The sequence below is a fragment of the Artemia sp. Qi Xiang Cuo genome, chromosome 8 (genome assembly GCF_049724085.1).
Source record: "Artemia sp. Qi Xiang Cuo chromosome 8, ASM4972408v1, whole genome shotgun sequence".
Taxonomy (NCBI): Eukaryota; Metazoa; Arthropoda; class Branchiopoda; order Anostraca; family Artemiidae; genus Artemia; species Artemia sp. Qi Xiang Cuo.
Window position 1 is genome coordinate 67,987,858 of NC_142801.1, and position 22,834 is coordinate 68,010,691.

General features: G+C 34.1%; 2 protein-coding genes across 2 annotated transcripts in view; one reads left to right on the top strand and one right to left on the bottom strand.

Moving 5' to 3' along the window:
• LOC148949738 (7-methylguanosine phosphate-specific 5'-nucleotidase-like) overlaps positions 1–20,352 on the bottom strand; it is a 60,787-nt gene extending 40,435 nt beyond the window's left edge. Inside the window, exons 1-2 of the mRNA XM_089092770.1 lie at positions 20,262–20,352; positions 17,662–17,884 (exon numbers count right to left, since the gene is read on the bottom strand). Coding sequence (XP_088948896.1) covers positions 17,662–17,884; positions 20,262–20,352 — 314 coding nt within the window. The remainder of the gene's footprint in view (positions 1–17,661; positions 17,885–20,261) is intronic.
• A 549-nt stretch (positions 20,353–20,901) lies between these two features.
• LOC148949739 (histone-lysine N-methyltransferase SETMAR-like) lies at positions 20,902–21,387 on the top strand. The gene has a single exon (XM_089092771.1). The coding sequence runs from the start codon at positions 20,902–20,904 to the stop codon at positions 21,385–21,387; it is 486 nt and encodes a 161-aa protein (XP_088948897.1).
• Positions 21,388–22,834: the final 1,447 nt, after the last annotated feature.

Here is a 22,834-nt window from a genome sequence, read left to right on the forward strand (position 1 = left end):
GTCATTAGTTACATTAACTGTTGTGGCATTATTAATAGTATATATATAGTGCCTTCTGGCTAGTTCAAAATCCCCACAACTTATCCTTAAAGGTCTAAATTAATAATATAAATTGCTCTTGGGATATTGCTTTCCTACCTTTTTGAAAGTCCACAGGCTCATAGTTTGTTTTGATTTAGTTCAAAATATGCCTAAATATTCTTTAAAAGCTTCACCTTAATACCCTTAGCTTGTACAGTAGTAATAGTTATAGCAGAATTAGTAGCAGTATGCGCATAGCACCTTTGGTTTCTTCAACACCCCCTTAAACATATGCTGAACGTTTCAGCTTAATACATAACATCATCTGTTCCTGAAGCATTTCTGATGCTTTCGCTTGACAACCTGTGTGGGCATAATGTGTTTCGAATTAGTTCCATACAGTTTCAATATAATCCAAATTTTTCGCCTTAATATCCTTAGTTTTAACTGCAGTAGTAGCATTAGTAGCAGAAAGATTAATTGTAATAGCCTAACCTTTAGTCGCAGTAGAAGTACAAGAAGTAATAATAATAGTAACAGAAGCAGTAGTATGAGTAGAAGCAGGAGCATTAGGATGCAAATATTTTCTTTTGGTTAGTTCAACATCCCTCACAACCAGCCCTGTTAGTTCCAACTTCACACACCAAACTGTTCCTAAGATATGGCAGTTATATCCTTTTAACAACCTGCATACAGAGGGCGTGTTCTGATTCAGTTCATCTTCCCCGCTCAAAATGTATATAGAATTTCACCTTCATACCCTTAAGCATAGTTGAAATAGTGGTCACAGTAGTAGTATTAATATTACTGGTAACAGTATTGAATAGCGGTAGTACTACCAGCAGCAGTAGCATTACCCTATTGCCTTATGGTCGGTAGAACATTCCTCCGATCAAGTCCTGAAAGTTTCAACTTTATACAATTAGCCATCCCTATGACATTGCTGATATGTCTTTTTGATAAGCTGTATGTTCATATACTTCTTGAAATTTTGATCTCAATGCTCTTAGCCCTACAAGTAATTGCAATAGAACTAGTAGTAGTAGTAGTAGTAAATATAGCAGTAACAGCAGCATTAGCAGTAGTGTGCACATATTGCCTTTTGGTGAGATGATATTCCCCTTTAAGTATTCTCTGAAAGTTCCACCTTAATACCCAAATCAATTCTTGAGATCCGCTATTTTGACAATCTGCATGCACATAACGTCTTTTGATTTAGTTCAAATTTCCCCTTGATACTGTAAATTGAGTAATGTGGTAGTAGTAGTGGTGGTAGCATGCAAATATTGCCTTTTTAATCATGTTCCGTATTATTCCCTGAATTTTCCAAATTAATACACTCAGTTATTCCTGTGTTGCACCCTTTTGACAATACATATAAATATAATGTGTTTTGATTTAGTTTAACACTCCCCTCAGCATTCTCTGAAAGTCTCACCTCAATGCACTTCGTCTTCTTGGAAAGCAAATTTCAAACATGCATACCTTTTTAAATAGCATATACTAGGTTGACATCCCCAAAGACATAATTACTGGACCTTTCAAAAAGGTTGAACAAAATATCTCTTTTAAAATTTCGATCGAATATGTTTCGAAGAATGATAGGCCTGGGGGGAGGGGGCTGATTACTCTCCATCCAATTTTGACTCTTAAAAAGGGCACTAAAACTTCCATCTTCCAATCACATGAGCTCCATTCAATCCAAAGTTTATACGACTACCCGTTCCATAAAGACCTTATATGCCCGGGCATAACTTACAACCTTTGCCAATGGGCTCTGGGGGATTGTGTCCACTCTAAAGACATTGTTATATTATTTTTGAACTATTGGTAACAAAATGGCTATCTCACAATTTCAATTGAATGCGTTTTGGGAAAAGAGAATGTCTGGGAGGGGTGCTAGTTGTTCTGCGTCATGTTTGACTCTTAAAAAGGAACTAGAGTTAAACATTTCAAATTAAATGACCCTCTTCTAAATTTTACACGACCACCCCTTCCATAAGAACCTAATTTGCCCCTGGGGCATAACTTACAACACTCACCCCCAGCCTCTGGGGGATTCTGTCCACCTCTAAGGCCTTATTAAGTGATCTTTGGACTATTTTTGAACAAACGGCTATCTCAAAATTTTATCGGATGCATTTGGGGAAAATGCGACGTAGGGGGAGGGGAGTGGGTTCGCCAGATCACTTTGTTTCTTAAAAAGGGAACTAGAACATCTGATTTCCAATCCAATGAGCCCCCTCCGGAGTTTATACGGCCGCCCTTTTCCATTAAAACTTTAAATACCCTCGGGGCATAATTTACAACCCTTGAACTGAGGGCTGTGGGGAGGGGGGCGGGTTGTCATCATCAAAGGCATAATTTCCAGACCTTTCAACTACGCTGAACAAAATTGATATCTCAGCATTTTGATTAGATGTGTTTTGGGAATTGATGGGCGTGGGAGGGAGTGGGGGCTTGCTGCCGTCCAATCACCTTTAACTATTAAACAAGACCCTTTCAATTTCCAAACGAATGAGCCTTTTTTGAAGCTTCTACGACAACAAATGGCCATCTCAAAATTTATATCAGATGTATTTCAAGAAAATACGAGGTGTGGGGGGATATCTACCCCCGATCCCTTTGAACTTTAAAAAAAAGGTACTAGGACTTCTGATTACCAATCTAATGAGCCCCCTCCGAAGTTGATACGACCACCCTTTATATAAAAACTTTATGTGCCCCCATGGCATAACTTACAACCCTCGCCCATAGGGCTTTGAGGGGGGGGGGGTCTTGTCCTCGAAGACATTATTTACGGACCTTTTAACTACGATGAACAATAAGGCTATCTAAAAATTTTGATTGGATGTCTTTGGGGAAATGGTGGGCGTGGAAGGGGGCTAGTTGCCTTCCAATCACCTTCAACTATTAAAAGGGGCACTAGCCCCTTCAGTGTCCTATCGAAGGAGCCTTGCTAGAAGTTTCTAAGACAACAAATGGTCATCTCTAAATTTCTATCAGATGTATTTCGGGAAAATACGAGGTTTGGGAGGGGGGTGTCCACCTTCCGATCACTCTGAATCTTTAAAGAGGGCACTAGAACTTCTTATTACTAATCCAATGAACGCCCTCCGAAGTTTATACAATCACCCTTTCTATATAAAGTTAATATACCCCCAGGGCATAACTTAAAACCCTTACCCTGAAAGCTGTGGGTTGTCATCCTAAGTAGACTAGAACCTTATACTTCTAAGGGTCCTATGTACCAAACAGGTTTTTTCTGGTAGTCCTATCTACAGGTCATCACACTCTTTGCCAAGAGGAACGTGTATGACTTGATTGGTGATTAGGATTTGAATAAAAAAAAAGGGTAATTAGTAATTGGAAAATTTTTTAATTCTTTTACAATCGGAGATGTTTGATTAACCATTGCAAAAAAGGGGTAATGGGATATGCAAGCATTTGCAAAAAAGGGGTAATTAATGTTGAAAAGGGTAATTACTTCTTTAGTTTACGAGATTTGCGAATTTTTTGCGAAAAGATATTTGCGTAAAGGTATTGCAATGGTTAAGAATAGGTCATTACACCTTTTTGCCAAGAGGAACGTGTATAATACATGTTTATTTATTTATTTTTTTTTAACTGGTATTTTTTCAATGAAGTCCATAGCACTTTGCAGAAACCTGTGAATGTAGGACTGAAAGTCCAATTACTAATCAAGCTAGTGTGACCGCCATTTTTTGATCTGGTTAAGTGGGTATAATCTGGTTTGGTTTGCTATTGCGAGAGGACTCAAGCGATTTCTTTCTTACGGGGTTTCAGTTATACAGGGGTTCAGTTACATGGGGTTGGTGGTTGTTATAATGCACAAGTTCTATTTGAACAGTGTTGTGAGATCCCCTACCACACCTCCAAAGGACTCCGATCCCCCATCCCGTATATTAGCGAAGTTACTCTGTGGTCGTTATAATACACAAGCTTTAGTTTACGAGATTTGGGGACTTGAGTTGCACGAGAGTTCAGTTACATACGGATTCACTTACACGGGGGTTTAGTTAAATTTTCAGCTAGTGTGACCTTCATTTTTTGATATGGGTAAGTGTGTATAATATGGTTTGGTTTGCTATTGCGAGAGTACTCAAGAGATTTCTTTCTTACGGGGGCTCAGTTATACAGGGTTTCAATTACCTGTTGTTGATTGTGGTTATAATACACAAGTTCTATTTGAACAGCGTTGTGTGATACTCTACCACACCTCCCAAGGACGCCGATCCCCCCATCCTAAAGCGGCGCGCCGTTACTCTGTGATTGTTATAATACACAAGCGTTAGTTTTCGAGAGTTGGGGACTTGATATGCACGAGAGTTCAGTTTCATACGGATTCACTTACACGGGGGTTTAGTTAAATTTTCAGCTAGTGTGACCACCATTTTTTTGATCTGGTTAAGTGGGTATAATCTGGTTTGGTTTGCTAGTGCGAGAGGACTCAGGCGATTTCTTTCTTACGGGGTTTCAGTTATACAGGGGTTCAATTACATGGGGTTGGTGGTTGTTATAATACACAAGTTCTATTTGAACAGTTTTGTGAGATCCCCTACCACACCTCCAAAGGACTCCGATCCCCCCCCATCCCGTGTATTAGCGAAGTTACTCTGTGATCATTATAATACACAAGCTTTAGTTTACAAGATTTGGGGGACTTGAGTTGCATGAGAGTTCAGTTACATACGGATTCAGTTACACGGGGGGTTTAGTTAAATCTTCGTCTGAAAAATAGGAGTTCACACTTAAAAAAGTTCTATTAAGAGCTATTTTTATGGAAATGGTTCATTTTTGAACCAAAACTATGCTTTTCTGAGTGAAGATACACATTTGAATCAGAAAAGGTGAAAATGTACACATCTAAAACATAAAAGTGTGTTTTGACTATATTTTAAATAATTTAGTCTGAAAAATAGGACTTCACACTTAGAAAGTTATATTAAGAGCTTTTTTATGGAAATGGTTCATTTTTTTGAACCGAAACTATTCTTTTGTGACTGAACATATACAATATAATCAGAAAATTGTTTCGAAATACGTTAAAAGATGATTCCCGTGAAGCTATTGTAGTTTTCTATAAAAAATAAATGATTTTCAAAATCAAAGAAAATGGCCCCATCTTTAACAAATATAGCCTTAGCTAGCTAAAAATGCGCATAAATTCTTGATTTTCAATCTAACTTAACTTGTAGGAATAGGACTTCATTCAAACAAGTAAATTGGCTTTATTTAAAGTACATTAATTGCACAAAAAGACTATTATTTTTCATTGTTTTTTCCCTCCAAGTGCTAAGGTCTCCATTTCGCCTTCAGTTAGTTTTTTTATAATTATACTATAGTAACGATTACGCCATCGCCATACTTCATAATAGACATAATTATATATATAATGATCATAATCCAATCTCGGCTCCCGATCTAAAAAAAAAAAACAAAAACAATTAAAAATATAAATAGATCTTAAATAACAATTGTTAGTGGTATTGTTACAAGTGTTACCATGTAGAAATACAGAATAATTTAAAACTGTATTAAAAGTTCAGAAACACATCTATACTATTCACTAACAAACAGGGGTTGATTTACATGGGGTCAGTGATCTTTATAATACAAAATTTCGTTTTTAATATTGTTGTGAGATCCCCGCCCCCCCCCCACCAGGACTCCGACCCCCCCCCCCCCATCCCAGCCCATGTATTAGAGAAGTTACTCTGTGGTCGTTATAATACACAAGCGTTAGTTTAAGAGATTTGGGAGCTTGAGTTGCACGAGAGTTCAGTTACATACATAGTCAGTTAAACGGTGGGTTTAGTTAAATTTTAGTCTGAAAAATAGGAGTTCACACTTAAAAAAGTTCTATTAAGAGCTATTTTTATGGAAATGGTTCATTTTTGAACCAAAACTATGCTTTTCTGACTGAACATACACATTTGAATCATAAAAGGTGAAAATTTACAAATCTAAAACATAAAATTGTTTTTTTAATATATTTTATATGATTTAGTCCTAAAAATATGAATTAAACATTAAAAATTCATATTAAGAGCTTTTTTTTTTTATGTAAATTGTTAATTTTTGTAACGAAAATATGCTTTTGTTAATGTATATATAAATTATAATAAGAGAAATTGTTTAAAAATACGCTAAAAGATGATTCCCGTGAAGCTATTGTAGTTTTCTATAAAAAATAAATGATTTTTCAAAATCAAAGACACGGAGGTTTAGTTAAATTTTCGTCTGAAAAAATAGGAGTTCACGCTTAAAAAAGTTATATTAAGAGCTATTTTTATGGAAATGGTTCATTTTTGAACTAAAATTATGCTTTTCTGACTGAACATACACATTTGAATCAGAAAAGGTGAAAATGTACACATCTAAAACAGAAAAGTGTTTTTTTAATATATTTTCTATAATTTAGTCTGAAAAATAGGACTTCACACTTAAAAAAGTTCTATTAAGAGCTTTTTTTTCCGCTTTTATTTAAGCCAATTGTGTTTAACAAAAAAAAAATAATGGAATTATTTAATGATATTCATGTGTTGTGATTTTAAAATTTCTGCTTTTTTTTAATCAAATCTTTTATCTCCCCCGAAAAAATACTTTTCAGACAATCAACGTCAGAAGCAACAGAATTTTTTTTTTTAACTGAATGTTAATATTGTGATATTATTTTGGGAAAAATATACATTATAAATACATTATTTAATTCTATTACATAAAATTAGTTAAAGAATCTTACATTTTATTATAAAAGTACCTTATTTTTACAATAACTTTAAATTTTTTAATCCCTTTGAGAAAAAAAAAATACTTTTCAGACAATCAACTTCAGACTAACCAGAATTTTTTTAAATGATGTGTAAAATTTTGATATTATTTTATTAAAATAGAATTGATCAATAACTTATTTCATTTTCATTAAGAAAATTCAGAATCGAAGTTGAACTTTTTCTTCTTCCAGGCCAATATTTCGAACAGAACTTTAAATTTTTTAATCTCATCAAGCTATTAATTGGTTTTTAGAGTTTTTCGGTTACTATTGAGCCGTGTCGATCCTTACTTACAGTTCGTTACCACGAACACAATAATTTGTTTCACCCATTCGTTTATCTCCCCCAAAAAAAAATACTTTTTAGACAATCAACTTCAGACTAACTAGAATTTTTTTTAACTGAAGTGGAAAATTTTGATATTATTTTGGGAAAATAGAATTGATCAATAACTTATTTCATATTCATTAAGAAAATTCAGAATCGAAGTTGAACTTTTCTTCTTCCAGGAAAATATTTGGAACAGAACTTTAAATTTTTTCATCTCTTTGAGAAAAATTTGAATTGAAGTGGAAAATTTTATATTATTTTAGGAAAATAGAATTGATCAATAACTTTTTTCATTTTAATTGAGAAAATTCAGAATCGAAGTTGAACTTTTTAGTCTTCGCGATTTTTGTATTAACCATGAGTTTTGTAACAGCAAGCGAGCAAGCTATTAATTGGTTTTTAGAGTTTTGGTTACTATTGAGCCGTGTCGATCCTTATTCACAGTTCGTTACCACGAACACAATAAAAAAAATTAATAAACAGGCATTATACCCACAAGCATATGCGAGTCAAATTTTATCTTACGTATCTGATAAAATAAAAATAAAAATTAAATTGCATTCTCTACTTTTTCTTTTAAACTAATGTAGTTTCAATAAAAAATTTGAAATTATCTCGTTTAAACTATTGAAATTTCTATAAATTTAAGTTAAAAAGCTGCTCACCAAGTTTAGCGAAATAAAAGCGGCTATTTGCAGCATTCCCCTTCATGTTCCAAATTTTAAGAAGGAACTGAATGTATATCATCCTATTCTTAAGGTATTTACCTTATATCTTGGAAATTAAGTCTCTCTCTTCTTATCAGAGTCAAAGGCCTAATGCCCACAAGCATATGTGTGTCAAATTTCATCTTAAAGTGCAAATGCATCCGATAGAATAATTTAAGTCTTATGATCAATTTAATAAAACCCATAATTTTCACCTTTTTTTCTAAATGCAGTATCGCGTTCTTCAATGAATTAAGTCATCATTTTTGCAGATAAGTTATTTAAAATTAATAATCCGGGGTATTGGTTTTTTATAGTTTATGTTACAATTTTGTCAGGTCATTAATGAAGTAAAGTTAGTTAGCACAAACACAAAAATTTTATCACTTTTAACATGTAAAAATTTGCAAATACAAAAACACCTGTGCAGTGATTTTTGAAAGTGCGTTTATGTGTTAAATTCCAATTAATAGGCACGTAACGTATCTAAAACAGAAAAGTGTGTTTTGACTATATTTTCTATAATTTAGTCTGAAAAATAGGACTTCACACTTAAAAAGTTCTATTAAGAGCTTTTTTTTTCCGCTTTTATTTCAGCCAATTGTGTTTAACAAAAAAAATAATGGAATTATGCTCACCAAGTTTAGCGAAATAAAAGCGTCTATTTGCAGCATTCCCCTTCATCTTCCAAATTGTAAGAAGGAACTGAATGTATATCATCCCATTCTTAAGGTATTTTATACCTTATATCTTGGAAATTAAGTCTCTCTCTTCTTATCAGATTCAAACGCTTAATACCCAAATGCATATGTGAGTCAAATTTCATCTCAAAGTGTCAACGTATCCGATAGAATAATTTAAGTCGTATGATCAATGTCATAAAAACTATAATTTTCACCTTTTTCTCACTTCATTATCGAGTACGTCATTAAATAAAGTCAATAATTGTGCAGAGAGGAAATTGAAAATAAAGAAGGTGATTGATTGGTTTTTTATAGGGTCTTTTACGCGTGTCTCAGGTAATCAATGAATAAAAAATATTTATCACTAAAACAAGAATTTTATCACTCTTAACATGTAAATCTTGGCAAATCCAAAAACACCTGTGCAGTGATTTTTGCAAGTGCGTTTAGGTGTTAAATTCCAATTAATAGGCACGTAACGTATCTAAAACAGAAAAGTGTGTTTTGACTATATTTTCTATAATTTAGTCTGAAAAATAGGACTTCACACTTAAAAGTTCTATTAAGAGCTTTTTTTTTCCGCTTTTATTTCAGCCAATTGTGTTTAACAAAAAAAAAAATAATGGAATTATTACTGATCTTCAGTTGTTGTGATTTTAAAAGTTCTGCTTTTGTTTCAGCCAATCGTGTATCTTCCCCAAAAATACTTTTCAGACAATCAACTTCAGACTAACAAGAATTTTTTTTAACTGAAGTGGAAAATTTTGATATTATTTTGGGAAAATAGAATTGATCAATAACTTATTTCATTTTCATTGAGAAAATTCAGAATCGAAGTTGAACTTTTCTTCTTCCGGGAAAATATTTGGAACAGAACTTTAAATTTTTCATCTCTTTGAGAAAAATCTGAATTGAAGTGGAAAATTTTATATTATTTTGGGAAAATAGAATTGATCAATAACTTATTTCATTTTCATTGAGAAAATTCAGAATCGAAGTTGAACTTTTTAGTCTTCGCGATTTTTGTATTAACCAGGAGTTTTGTAACAGCAAGCGAGCAAGCTATTAAAGCTGATAGAACATTACCAATTCTAAAATTCGCGCCCAACTTATGTTAGTTTCTGCTCGTTTTGAGTCTGACTCGGTTAAACCACTGTTTGCAATCCATTTCTCCGTTGAGAGGACCTGTTTGACTAGTTTCTTTTATCATCTATCTTGCGTGGCTTACATCTGATAGAACATTAACAATTCTACTTTAGGTACTTTTGGCTATCTTGGAAAGGGGTTAGGTTAGGAAAATGAAACTTTCGGGAATGGGTCTCCAGGCTAAACAGTTCATGATAAAAAAAAGATAGTTTCCTTTTTTAAGGTTAATTTTCATGATAAAAAAAGATAGTTTCCTTTTTTAAGGTTAATTTAGCTACTTTTGGCTATCTTGGAAAGGGGTTAGGTTAGAAAAATGAAACTTTCAGGAATGGGTCTACAGGCTAAACTGTTCATGGTAAAAAAAGATAGTTTCATTTTTTTAAGGTTAATTTAGATGAGGTTATGTGCGCGCAAATAACCTCGTCTAAATTAACCTTAAAAAAAATGAAACTATCTTTTTTTTTTATCATGAACTGTTTAGCCTGTAGACCCATTCCTGAAAGTTTCATTTTCCTAACCTAAACCCTTTCCAAGATAGCCAAAAGTAGCTAAATTAACCTTAAAAAGGAAACTATCTTTTTTTATCATGAAAATTAACCTTAAAAAGGAAACTATCTTTTTTTTATCATGAACTGTTTAGCCTGGAGACCCATTCCCGAAAGTTTCATTTTCCTAACCTAACCCTTTCCAAGATAGCCAAAAGTACCTAAAGTAGAATTGTTAATGTTCTATCAGGTGTTAGCCACGCAAGATAGATGATAAAAGAAACTAGTCAAACAGGTCCTCTCAACGGAGAAATGGATTGCAAACAGTGGTTTAACCGAGTCAGACTCAAAACGAGCAGAAACTAACATAAGTTGGGCGCGAATTTTAGAATTGGTAATGTTCTATCAGCTTTAATAGCTTGCTCGCTTGCTGTTAGAAAACTCCTGGTTAATACAAAAATCGCGAAGACTAAAAAGTTCAACTTCGATTCTGAATTTTCTCAATGAAAATGAAATAAGTTATTGATCAATTCTATTTTCCTAAAATAATATAAAATTTTCCACTTCAATTCAGATTTTTCTCAAAGAGATGAAAAAATTTAAAGTTCTGTTCCAAATATTTTCCTGGAAGAAGAAAAGTTCAACTTTGATTCTGAATTTTCTTAATGAAAATGAAATAAGTTATTGATCAATTCTATTTTCCCAAAATAATATCAAAATTTTCCACTTCAGTTAAAAAAAATTCTTGTTAGTCTGAAGTTGATTGTCTGAAAAGTATTTTTTTGGGGAAGATACACGATTGGCTGAAACATAAGCAGAACTTTTAAAATCACAACAACTGAAGATCAGTAAATAATTCCATTATTTTTTTTGTTAAACACAATTGGCTGAAATAAAAGCGGAAAAAAAAGCTCTTAATAGAACTTTTTAAGTGTGAAGTCCTATTTTTCAGACTAAATTATAGAAAATATAGTCAAAACACACTTTTCTGTTTGAGATACGTTACGTGCCTATTAATTGGAATTTAACACCTAAACGCACTTGCAAAAATCACTGCACAGGTGTTTTTGGATTTGCCAAGATTTAAATGTTAAGAGTGATAACATTTTTGTGTTTGTGCTAACGAACTGTAAGTAAGGAACGACACGACTCAATAGTTACCGAAACTCTAAAAACCAATAACCCTACTTCGGAAGTTTCAAGCTCCTATCTGCAAAAATGTTGAATTAATTTCTTGAAGTAATTGATGCTTAATGGAGAAAAAGGTGAAAATTATAGGTTTTATGAAATTGATCATAAGACTTAAATTATTCTATCAGATACGTTGGCACTTTAAGATGAAATTTGACCCGCATATGCTTGTGGGTATTAAGCGTTTGAATCTGATAAGAAGAGAGAGACTTAATTTCTAAGATATAAGGTATAAAATACCTTAAGAATGGGATGATATACATTCAGTTCCTTCTTACAATTTGGAAGATGAAGGGGAATGCTGCAAATAGACGTTTTTATTTCGCTAAACTTGGTGAGCATAATTCCATTATTTTTTTTGTTAAACACAATTGGCTGAAATAAAAGCGGAAAAAAAAGCTCTTAATAGAACTTTTTAAGTGTGAAGTCCTATTTTTCAGACTAAATTATAGAAAATATAGTCAAAACACACTTTTCTGTTTTAGATACGTTACGTGCCTATTAATTGGAATTTAACACCTAAACGCACTTGCAAAAATCACTGCACAGGTGTTTTTGGATTTGCCAAGATTTAAATGTTAAGAGTGATAACATTTTTGTGTTTGTGCTAACGAACTGTAAGTAAGGAACGACACGAGTCAATAGTAACCGAAACTCTAAAAACCAATAACCCTACTTCTGAAGTTTGAAGATCATATCTTCAAAAATTTTGAATTAATTTCTTTAATTAATTGATGATTTATGGAGAAAAAGGTGAAAATTATATGTTTTATGAAATTTATCATAAGACTTAAATTATTCTATCAGATACGTTGGCACTTTAAGATGAAATTTGACTCGCATATGCTTGTGGGTATTAAGCGCTTGAATCTGATAAGAAGAGAGAGACTTAATTTCCAAGATATAAGGTATAAAATACCTTAAGAATGGGATGATATACATTCAGTTCCTTCTTACAATTTGGAAGATGAAGGGGAATGCTGCAAATAGACGTTTTTATTTCGCTAAACTTGGTGAGCAGCTTTTTAACTTAAATTTATAGAAACTTCAATAGTTTAAACGAGATAATTTCAAATTTTTTATTGAAACCACATTAGTTTAAACGAAAAGTAGTAAATGCAATTTAATTTTGATTTGTATTTTATCAGATACGTAAGATAAAATTTGACTCGCATATGCTTGTGGGTATAATGCCTGTTTATTTATTTTTTTATTGTGTTCGTGGTAACGAACTGTGAATAAGGATCGACACGGCTCAATAGTAACCAAAACTCTAAAAACCAATTAATAGCTTGCTCGCTTGCTGTTACAAAACTCCTGGTTAATACAAAAATCGCGAAGACTAAAAAGTTCAACTTCGATTCTGAATTTTCTCAATGAAAATGAAAAAAGTTATTGATCAATTCTATTTTCCTAAAATAATATAAAATTTTCCACTTCAATTCAAATTTTTCTCAAAGAGATGAAAAAATTTAAAGTTCTGTTCCAAATATTTTCCCGGAAGAAGAAAAGTTCAACTTCGATTCTGAATTTTCTGAATGAAAATGAAATAAGTTATTGATCAATTCTATTTTCCCAAAATAATATCAAAATTTTCCACTTCAGTTAAAAAAATTCTGATTAGTCTGAAGTTGATTGTCTGAAAAGTATTTTTTTTGGGGGAGATACACGATTGGCTGAAACAATTTATTGTGTTCCTGGTAACGAACTGTAAGTAAGGATCGACACGGCTCAATAGTACCCGAAAAACTCTAAAAACCAATTAATAGCTTGCAGAGATGAAAAAATTTAAAGTTCTGTTCCAAATATTTTCCCGGAAGAAGAAAAGTTCAACTTCGATTCTGAATTTTCTGAATGAAAATGAAATAAGTTATTGATCAATTCTATTTTCCCAAAATAATATCAAAATTTTCCACTTCAGTTAAAAAAATTCTGATTAGTCTGAAGTTGATTGTCTGAAAAGTATTTTTTTTTTCTCAAAGATATGAAAAAATTTAAAGTTCTGTTCCAAATATTTTCCTGGAAGAAGAAAAGTTCAACTTTGATTCTGAATTTTCTTAATGAAAATGAAATAAGTTATTGATCAATTCTATTTTCCCAAAATAATATCAAAATTTTCCACTTCAGTTAAAAAAAAATTCTTGTTAGTCTGAAGTTGACTGTCTGAAAAGTATTTTTTGGGGAAGATACACGATTGACTGAAACAAAAGCAGAACTTTTAAAATCACAACAACTGAAGATCAGTAAATAATTCCATTATTTTTTTTTTTGTTAAAAACAATTGGCTGAAATAAAAGCGGAAAAAAAAAGCTCTTAATAGAACTTTTTTAAGTGTGAAGTCCTATTTTTCAGACTAAATTATAGAAAATATAGTCAAAACACACTTTTCTGTTTTAGATGTGTACATTTTCACCTTTTCTGATTCAAATGTGTATGTTCAGTCAGAAAAGCATAGTTTTAGTTCAAAAATGAATCATTTCCATAAAAATAGCTCTTAATAGAACTTTTTAAGTGTGAACTCCTATTTTTTCAGACGAAAATTTAACTAAACCTCCGTGTCTTTGATTTTGAAAAATCATTTATTTTTTATAGAAAACTACAATAGCTTCACGGGAATCATCTTTTAGCGTATTTTTAAACAATTTCTCTGATTATAATGTATATCTTCAGTCACAAAAGCATAGTTTCGGTTCAAAAATGAATCATTTCCATAAAAAAAAAGCTCTTAATATAACTTTTTAAGTGTGAAGTCCTATTTTTCAGACTAAATTATAGAAAATATAGTCAAAACACACTTTTCTGTTTTAGATGTGTACATTTTCACCTTTTCTGATTCAAATGTGTATGTTCAGTCAGAAAAGCATAGTTTTGGTTCAAAAATGAACCAGTTCCATAAAAATAGCTCTTAATAGAACTTTTTTAAGTGTGAACTCCTATTTTTCAGACGAAAATTTAACTAAACCCCCCGTGTAACTGAATCTGTATGTAACTGAACTCTCGTGTAACTCAAGCCCCCAAATCTCGTAAACTGAAGCTTGTGTATTATAACGACCACAGAGTAACTTCGCTAATACATGGGCTGGGATGAGGGGGGGGGTCGGAGTCCTTTGGGGGTGTGGTAGGGGATCTCACAACACTATTCAAATAGAACTTTTGTATTATAACGACCACCGACCCCATGTAACTGAACCCCTGTTTGTTAGTAAATAGTATAGATGTGTTTCTGAAATTTTAATACAGTTTTAAATCATTCTGTAGTTCTACATGGTAACAATTGTAACACTAGCACTAACAATTGTTAGTTAATATCTAGTTCTATTTTGAATTGTTTTTGTTTTTGTTTTTTAGATCTGGAGCCTAAATTGGATGATGATCATTATATAACACATGACGGCTATTATGAAGTATGGAGATGGCATAATCGTTACTATCGTATACTTAGAAAAAAACTAACTGAAAGCGAGATGGAGACCTTAGCACCTGGAGGGAAAAACAATGAAAAATAATAGTCTTTTTTGTGCAATTAATATACTTTAAATAAAGCCGATTTACTTGTTTGAATGAAGTCCTATTCCTACAAGTTAAGTTAGATTGAAAATCAAGAATTTATGCGCATTTTTAATTAGCTAAGGCTATATTTGTTAAAGATGGGGCCATTTTCTTTGATTTTGAAAATAATTTATTTTTTATAGAAAACTACAATAGCTTCACGGGAATCATCTTTTAGCGTATTTTTTAAACAATTTCTCTGATTATAATGTATATCTTCAGTCACAAAAGCATAGTTTCGGTTCAAAAAAATGAACCATTTCCATAAAAAAGCTCATAATAGAACTTTTTAAGTGTGAAGTCCTATTTTTCAGACTAAATTATAGAAAATATAGTCAAAACACACTTTTCTGTTTTAGATGTGTACATTTTCACCTTTTCTGATTCAAATGTGTATCTTCAGTCAGAAAAGCATAGTTTTGGTTCAAAAATGAACCATTTCCATAAAAATAGCTCTTAATAGAACTTTTTAAGTGTGAACTCCTATTTTTCAGACGAAGATTTAACTAAACCCCCCGTGTAAGTGAATCCGTATGTAACTGAACTCTCGTGCAACTCAAGTCCCCAAATCTCGTAAACTAAAGCTTGTGTATTATAACGACCACAGAGTAACTTCGCTAAGACACGGGATGGGGGGATCGGAGTCCTTTGGAGGTGTGGTAGGGGATCTCACAACACTGTTCAAATAGAACTTGTGTATTATAACAACCACCAACCCCATGTAACTGAACCCCTGTATAACTGAAACCCCGTAAGAAAGAAATCGCTTGAGTCCTCTCGCAATAGCAAACCAAACCAGATTATACCCACTTAACCAGATCAAAAAATGACGGTCACACTAGCTGAAAATTTAACTAAACCCCCGTGTAACTGAATCTGTATGTAACTGAACTCTCGTGCAACTCAAGTCCCCAAATCTCGAAAACTCAAGCTTGTGTATTATAACGATCACAGAGTAACTTCGCTAATACATGGGATGGGGGAGTCGGAGTCCTTTGGGGGTGTGGTAGGGGATCTCACAACGCTGTTCAAATAGAACTTGTGTATTATAACAACCACCAACCCCATGTAATTGAACCCCTGTATAACTGAAACCCCGTAAGAAAGAAATCGCTTGAGTCCTCTCGCAATAACAAACCAAACCAGATTATACCCACTTAACCAGATCAAAAAATGGCGGTCACACTAGCTGAAAATTTAACTAAACCCCCGTGTAACTGAATCCGTATGTAACTGAACTCTCGTGCAACTCAAGTCCCCAAATCTCGTAAACTAAGGCTTGTGTATTATAACGACCACAGAGTAACTTCGCTAATACATGGGATGGGGGGATCGGAGTCCTTTGGGGGTGTGGTAGGGGATCTCACAACACTGTTCAAATAGAACTTGTGTATTATAACAACCACCAACCCCATGTAACTGAACCCCTGTATAACTGAAACCCTGTAAGAAAGAAATCGCTTGAGTCCTCTCGCAATAGCAAACCAAACCAGATTATATCCCACTTAACCAGATCAAAAAATGGCGGTCACACTAGCTTGATTAGTAATTGGACTTTCAGTCCTACATTCACAGGTTTCTGCAAAGTGCTATGGACTTCATTGAAAAAATACCAGTTAAAAAAAATAAATAAACATGTATTATACTCATTCCTCTTGGCAAAAAGGTGTAATGACCTATTCTTAACCATTGCAATACCTTTACGCAAATATGTTTTCGCAAAAAATTCGCAAATCTCGTAAACTAAAGAAGTAATTACCCTTTTCAACATTAATTACCCATTTTTTGCAAATGCTTGCATATCCCATTACCCCTTTTTTGCAATGGTTAATCAAACATCTCCGATTGTAAAAGCATTAAAAAATTTTCCAATTACTAATTACCCTTTTTTTTATTCAAATCCTAATCACCAATCAAGTCATACACGTTCCTCTTGGCAAAGAGTGTGATGACCTGTAGATAGGACTACCAGAAAAAACCTGTTTGGTACATAGGACCCTTAGAAGTATAAGGTTCTAGTCTACTATCCTAAAAGACATAATTTCCTGACCTTATAACTACGTTGAACAAAATGACTATCTAAAAACTTGTATTGGATATGTTTGGGGAAATTGTGGGCATGGCAGGGGGGTTAGTTGCCCTCCAGTCACTTTCGACTGTCACATTCAATTTCCAATCGAATGAGCCATTTTTAAAGTTTTTACGACGTTTAAGTAACTCAAATTTCGATACGAAGTGCACAAATTTGGTTTTTTGGTCTAAAACCAAAAAAAAAAAAAAAAATAATAAGACATTGTGTCCACATCGCTCTAGGCATCGCTCTTAGGCAGCGCTATTGCGCTGCCTAAGATACAATGTTAAGCGCAGAAGATTCCTTTCTTTGTTGTACCTAAAAAACTTTTGTGTTTTCTTTTCGAGCGATGTGAGACCAGGTTACTTAAATGAAATTTGACACCTTTCAGATTTTAGCTAGACAGAATGATATGTAACGAAGGCTTTTCTCATTTTCATGCCTGAAAAGTTTTTTTTTTATCGACGGACGTGAAACTCGGCCATTTAAGCAACATTGGATTTCTGTCAGATTTTAACATAACAGAATTCTAAAAATTCCCCCTTTGTATTATACCTTTGTATTATACCTTTAGAATTTTAAAGAATTCTAACTAAAAATTCCCCCTTTGTATTATACCTTTGTATTATACCTTTAGAATTCTAAAAAATTCTAACTAAAAATTCCCCCTTTGTATTATACCTGAAATGTATTTCTGATTCTTGAACCATAATTTCAAAATCCTTCTTGTAGATATCACATTTTTTCAAGGCTTCATGTATCCCAACATACCATTGTTGCATATAAGGGATTTTTTCCTCTGGACTCAAATGAGGGTCCGCTTCAATGGGGTAATACTGGTGCAGTAGTCTTCGATTGACATCTTTAAACTCTTGAGTAACTCTACTACTTCGCCCTACAATGCCTAAAATAAAGATAATTTATCTTGAAAGGAATGAAAATTAGAAAGAGAAAAAGAATATCTTAGAAATATAGCGTAATAGATCAGTGCTAGAATCTAATCCTATTAGTGGAACATGAAATATTTGAGGGTTTTCTTCGTATACAATGGACATTTCAACCTAAAAAAAACGATTTTACGGCCTTATTTGCAATATATGGCCTTATAAAGAGCAACTATTTAATAAAAACATATTAAAGAAACGGCCAAAATCATGTTCCGATTAAATTAATGTCAGAATACTTCTCAAAAACTTGGCGAAGCAGATTAGTCATGGGAGAGAAAACTTAAAAAACTTTAGTCAAAGCAACTTTTATGGAACCTAAGTGTTATTTAAATGTTTCAAGACGCTTCTTTACATAAATTCCATTCTCTATACTCGTTTTTAACTTGAACTCCCCTAAACGGTTGCTACAGTAATTGGACATATTGTCAAACATTTAAGGGATATGTTAAGGTTATGCAACAAGCCCATATCTGTAACATATTCAGGATAAGTATTTATTGAATATATTAGTTTTTGATCAAGGTATTTACTGAACCGGGAGTATAATTTCCTAATTAAAACCATAATTTAAATACGAAACTAGCCATTCGGGAGGGTGCGACGATCATTACTGGTATAAGCATTCTACTATAGACTTCTGAAAAAACTTCCAGCACTTGTATATTATATAAATAGTAACACACTCGAGAAGTGAAGTTTGGTTAATGCTAATGAAATAAAGCAAAATATAATGAAAATATAATACTTTATTAGCAAAATTGAGAAAACTACAATACGTAAATATGCGCCCAGAGCACAGAAATGTCCTCAAGAATCGCGCTAAAATAAACTCTACCTTCTGCCTTTACTGCCGCCCGCCATATGTATTCTACTAAGTATAAATGTAAATGATAGCGGGATGTACCTCGTTGCCGTTTGTTCTTCCACTTTGCGGAACCCTAAACCCTCTCTACTTTTTGGGCAGATGCGCCGGTTTATGGGTCGACTAAATTATAGGTGCAAATTGACGGTTTTCAAAATGGCCTAGTGTTACACTTCCAAAAATGTTGCTTCTCCTCGTAAGAGTACAAAGTCATGGTGTGTCTATTGACGCACTCTTTTGTTTTAGAAAACAACCCCTTATCCTGGAAAAATACTTGTTTTTAATAGACAAGTACCAAATATTCTTCTATCCGAATATCATTTATTCACTAATAAAATAGACCTATTGCGACATCTAATAGTCTTGAAAGGCCTGGAAAGGTGCCAAGATACTAGAACCATCTCTACTGCTTATGCCTTGTACCAATGTTTTCCAGCCTAGGAGAGGCGCCTCTATAAGGAGGTGCGAGTTATTCCAAGAAGAGGCGCGAATATTAGCCAGGATTGGCAAAATTTCAAATAAATGAAAACTACGCAGTCATACAAAATATCTTAACCATTTTAGGACTGACGGGATTTTACAGGCCCAGACTGTAACAAAAGCTAGGTTCGCTATCTCAAGGTGAAATTAGCAAAAATAGATAGTGCCAGACACTCTGTTCACGGATGATTAATTAGGCGTTCGTCAGAGACAGTCTTCTTGATCAATTAGTTTCTATGATACGCACTTAAAAATTTGCCTTACGAGTAGAAGAAGGAACTGATGTATTTAAAGACACATAGTTAATTGAATACCTTCGTTGTGTCAAATAAGATTCGTTTCTTTGCAAACTCATTCCTGGCAAAGCCACATCCAGCGAAATGTTTAATACAATGGACAATTTTTTAAGGATAAAGGGATATTCTGGAATAATTACGGTATGCTTCGTACATACGGTAAAAAGTCAATGTCAGGACACAGAACTGGACATCTAGCACCAATTAAAATGAAAACAACGTTTATGTTCTCTGGACGCATGCTCCGTAGAGCAGCTTTCGTGTAAATGAAAACATGAGTGAGGAACTTGGAAACTTTTCTTTTATAAAAGCAACACAAGTTAGTAAATGCATAAGAAACAGTCCATTATGGTTTAAATTATTTGCAAAGCTGTTTGATGATATGGGAGCTACTTAACCTTCACTTTTTGCACGTTTTGTATGTATTTTAAGTACGTTGGCTATTTTGTGTCAAAGTAATTCAGAGGATACATGAACCCAAAGAGGAAGTTCCAATGCTTATTTAAGAAAATCAAAATTAGGACACAATTTTTTTTAGGGATGGTAGTTTAATTTTAAAACTGACCTCTTTTGCGGAAAGTTTAAGAAAATTAAGTGATTTGAATAATTCAACGTAAGGACCTCGAATGTATATATTGGCTCAACCAGATAATGTGAAAACATTCACAAAAAAATCGGAGGATCCATTTGACTGACCGTTTTTCATTAGTAAGCTGTACGAAAAGTGCGGTTCCATTCCATTTTCTAGCGTTATAATGATAGGAGGGCTAGGATGGCTAGGACACATTTTGCGAATGAAGGGTGGGAGATTGCCAAAGATTATTATTTCCAGATTCCAGATATCTAAGGACAAACGATAAGCAGACCATCCCTTAATGAGGGTGGAAAAGGAATTAGGAAATGATTTAAAGGAAATTTGAACTTCTTGGGAGGGTGTAAGGAGCGAAGCTTTGAATAGATTGCGATAAAGAAGGAGCGTGTACTGCCGTGTTACCCTCGGGTGGCTTGGTGCTATTGTGAGTTGAAAGTAGTAGTAGTAGTACGAGGGCAATTCAGAAACTAACCTCCGATTGGTCACAGTGCGTGTAGGGGGGGGGGGGGGGAGTAGCGCGCCATATGTGCATTCACGCGCTCAGCAGGTCAGTCGGCATCAAGCCATAGTCAAGTGAACATTGTACCTGCACTAGTTTAGTTATTGTGGTAGTTTGAAATGTGTGCTGCAATAGAAAATCCCGCCAAATGTGAAGTGCGTGCTGTTATAAGGTTTTTTACAGCCAAATGATACTCTGCAGCAGCTATTCATCGTGAGCTTTGTGCCGTGTACAGACCAAAAGTTATGAGTGAAGGAGTTGTCTGTGAATGGGTACGTTTATTTAAAAGTGGACGAGAAAACGTTCATGATGAAGAGAGGAGTGGTAGACCATCCTTGGTGACTGACAAACTCGTTCAGACAGTTGATGCAAAAGTTCGTGAAAATCGACGTTTCACAATGGCGGAGTTGTCTACTGATTTTCCAAAGATTTCTAAGACTCTTTTGTACGAGATAGTGACAGCAAAATTGGGTTACCGTAAGTTCTGTGCACGATGGGTGCCCAAAATTCTTACCGACCACCACAAAACTCAAAGAATGGCCTCTGCATCAGACTTTCTGTCACGTTATGAGGACGAAGGAGAACCATTGTTAAACAGAATCGTGACCGGTGACGAAACCTGGATTAAGTACGTGAACCCTGAGACAAAAGAACAGTCAAAGATGTGGGCACATTCAGGTTCGCCTACCAAACCAAAAAAGCCCGGCAAGATTTTTCTGCCAGAAAACTGATGGCAACGGTGTTTTGGGATGCCAAAGGGGTGTTGTTGGTTGAATTCATGGAACGTGGGACGACCATTAATCAAGACGTGTACTGTGAAACACTAAAAACATTACGACAGGCTATACAGAACAAACGCCATGGTATGCTGACTTCTGGTATTGTTTTTTTCCACGATGACGCCCGTCCTCACTCTGCTCGCAGAACAACAGCCCTTCTTGAGTCCTTCAAGTGGGACGTTTTCAACCATCCACCTTACAGCCCAGATCTGGCGCCAAGCAATTATCACCTCTTCATGCATATGAAGAAATGGCTCGGGTCCCAGCGGTTTGATGACAACGAAGAGCTCAAAGATGCGGTCACAGGCTGGCTCAAGGCACAAGCGGGTGATTTTTATGCAGAAGCAATTTCAAAGCTTATGAAGAGATACGATAAGTGCCTCAATCATTATGGAGACTATGTCGAAAAATAGTGCAAAGATGTAGTTGTAAGATGTATATATTAAAATATTTTTACTTAACTTGGTGTATTTTTTTCAATCAACCGGAGGTTAGTTTCTGAATTGCCGTCGTAGTAGTAGTAGTAAATCTCATCTGCATAAATATGCCTGGGTGGCAATCCTGAACCTGACACCAGTGCAAAACTACTGCTTTGCTTTACTCCTTTATTAAAAATCCTACTATGAAGTCCATCTGCATTTGAATTTTCAACCTGCTTGCTGATCCAAGTACAAGCATTAACTCGTCTATACCCATTTATATAAAAAAAATAAACACCTAACACCAACAACAAGCAAAAATAATAATACGGCCTTTTCTACTTATAGCAGTGATTTCAGTTTTTGCTTTAGATGTGTAGACTGTCATGTCTATGTTTATACAGTCATTTTGTAAGGGTCTTAGGAGCATGAAGAGGCGACCTCAAGTCGGATAATATCCCTTCACGTTGTAGTGCAATGCTGCGTTTAATCATGTTTCAAGTACACAACATGTATTACAGATCATGGTTGCAGCGATAGCTACAACCTAGTAAAGAGCGAACTACAGCCCACAGTAATCAAAAGTTAAAAAACACGCTTAGAGAAAAACTACCTAGTGAAAAAAAATTCTCATATGATAGTTTCTCAGTTCTCATAAAAATAGTTCTCAATTTTCATAATAATAGTTGCCATGAATGGCAACTATTATTTCGGTTCGTATTAAAAGTAAAAGTTGATTGCGAAAAGAAATTTTTGGTGATTTCATAAGGTCGAAAACCTTGAATAGGGAAATTATAGTCCCCCTCCTTGAACAACGAGGAAAATCACTTTTGTGCATGTGTAGCACTGATCTGTCTCTCTTTTTTTTTATAGCGGGGCTACGGGGTGACCAAAACATCATAGAGAGATGAGTAGCATCTCATTCAAAAGAAAATTAAATTTGCTAGTGCCCTTCTTAAGTGAAAAAAATATTCGAGGGC

Excerpts from the sequence above, each read along its gene's own strand:
- LOC148949739 (XM_089092771.1), top strand. The coding sequence starts at position 20,902 with ATGAGTGAAGGAGTTGTCTGTGAATGGGTACGTTTATTTAAAAGTGGA.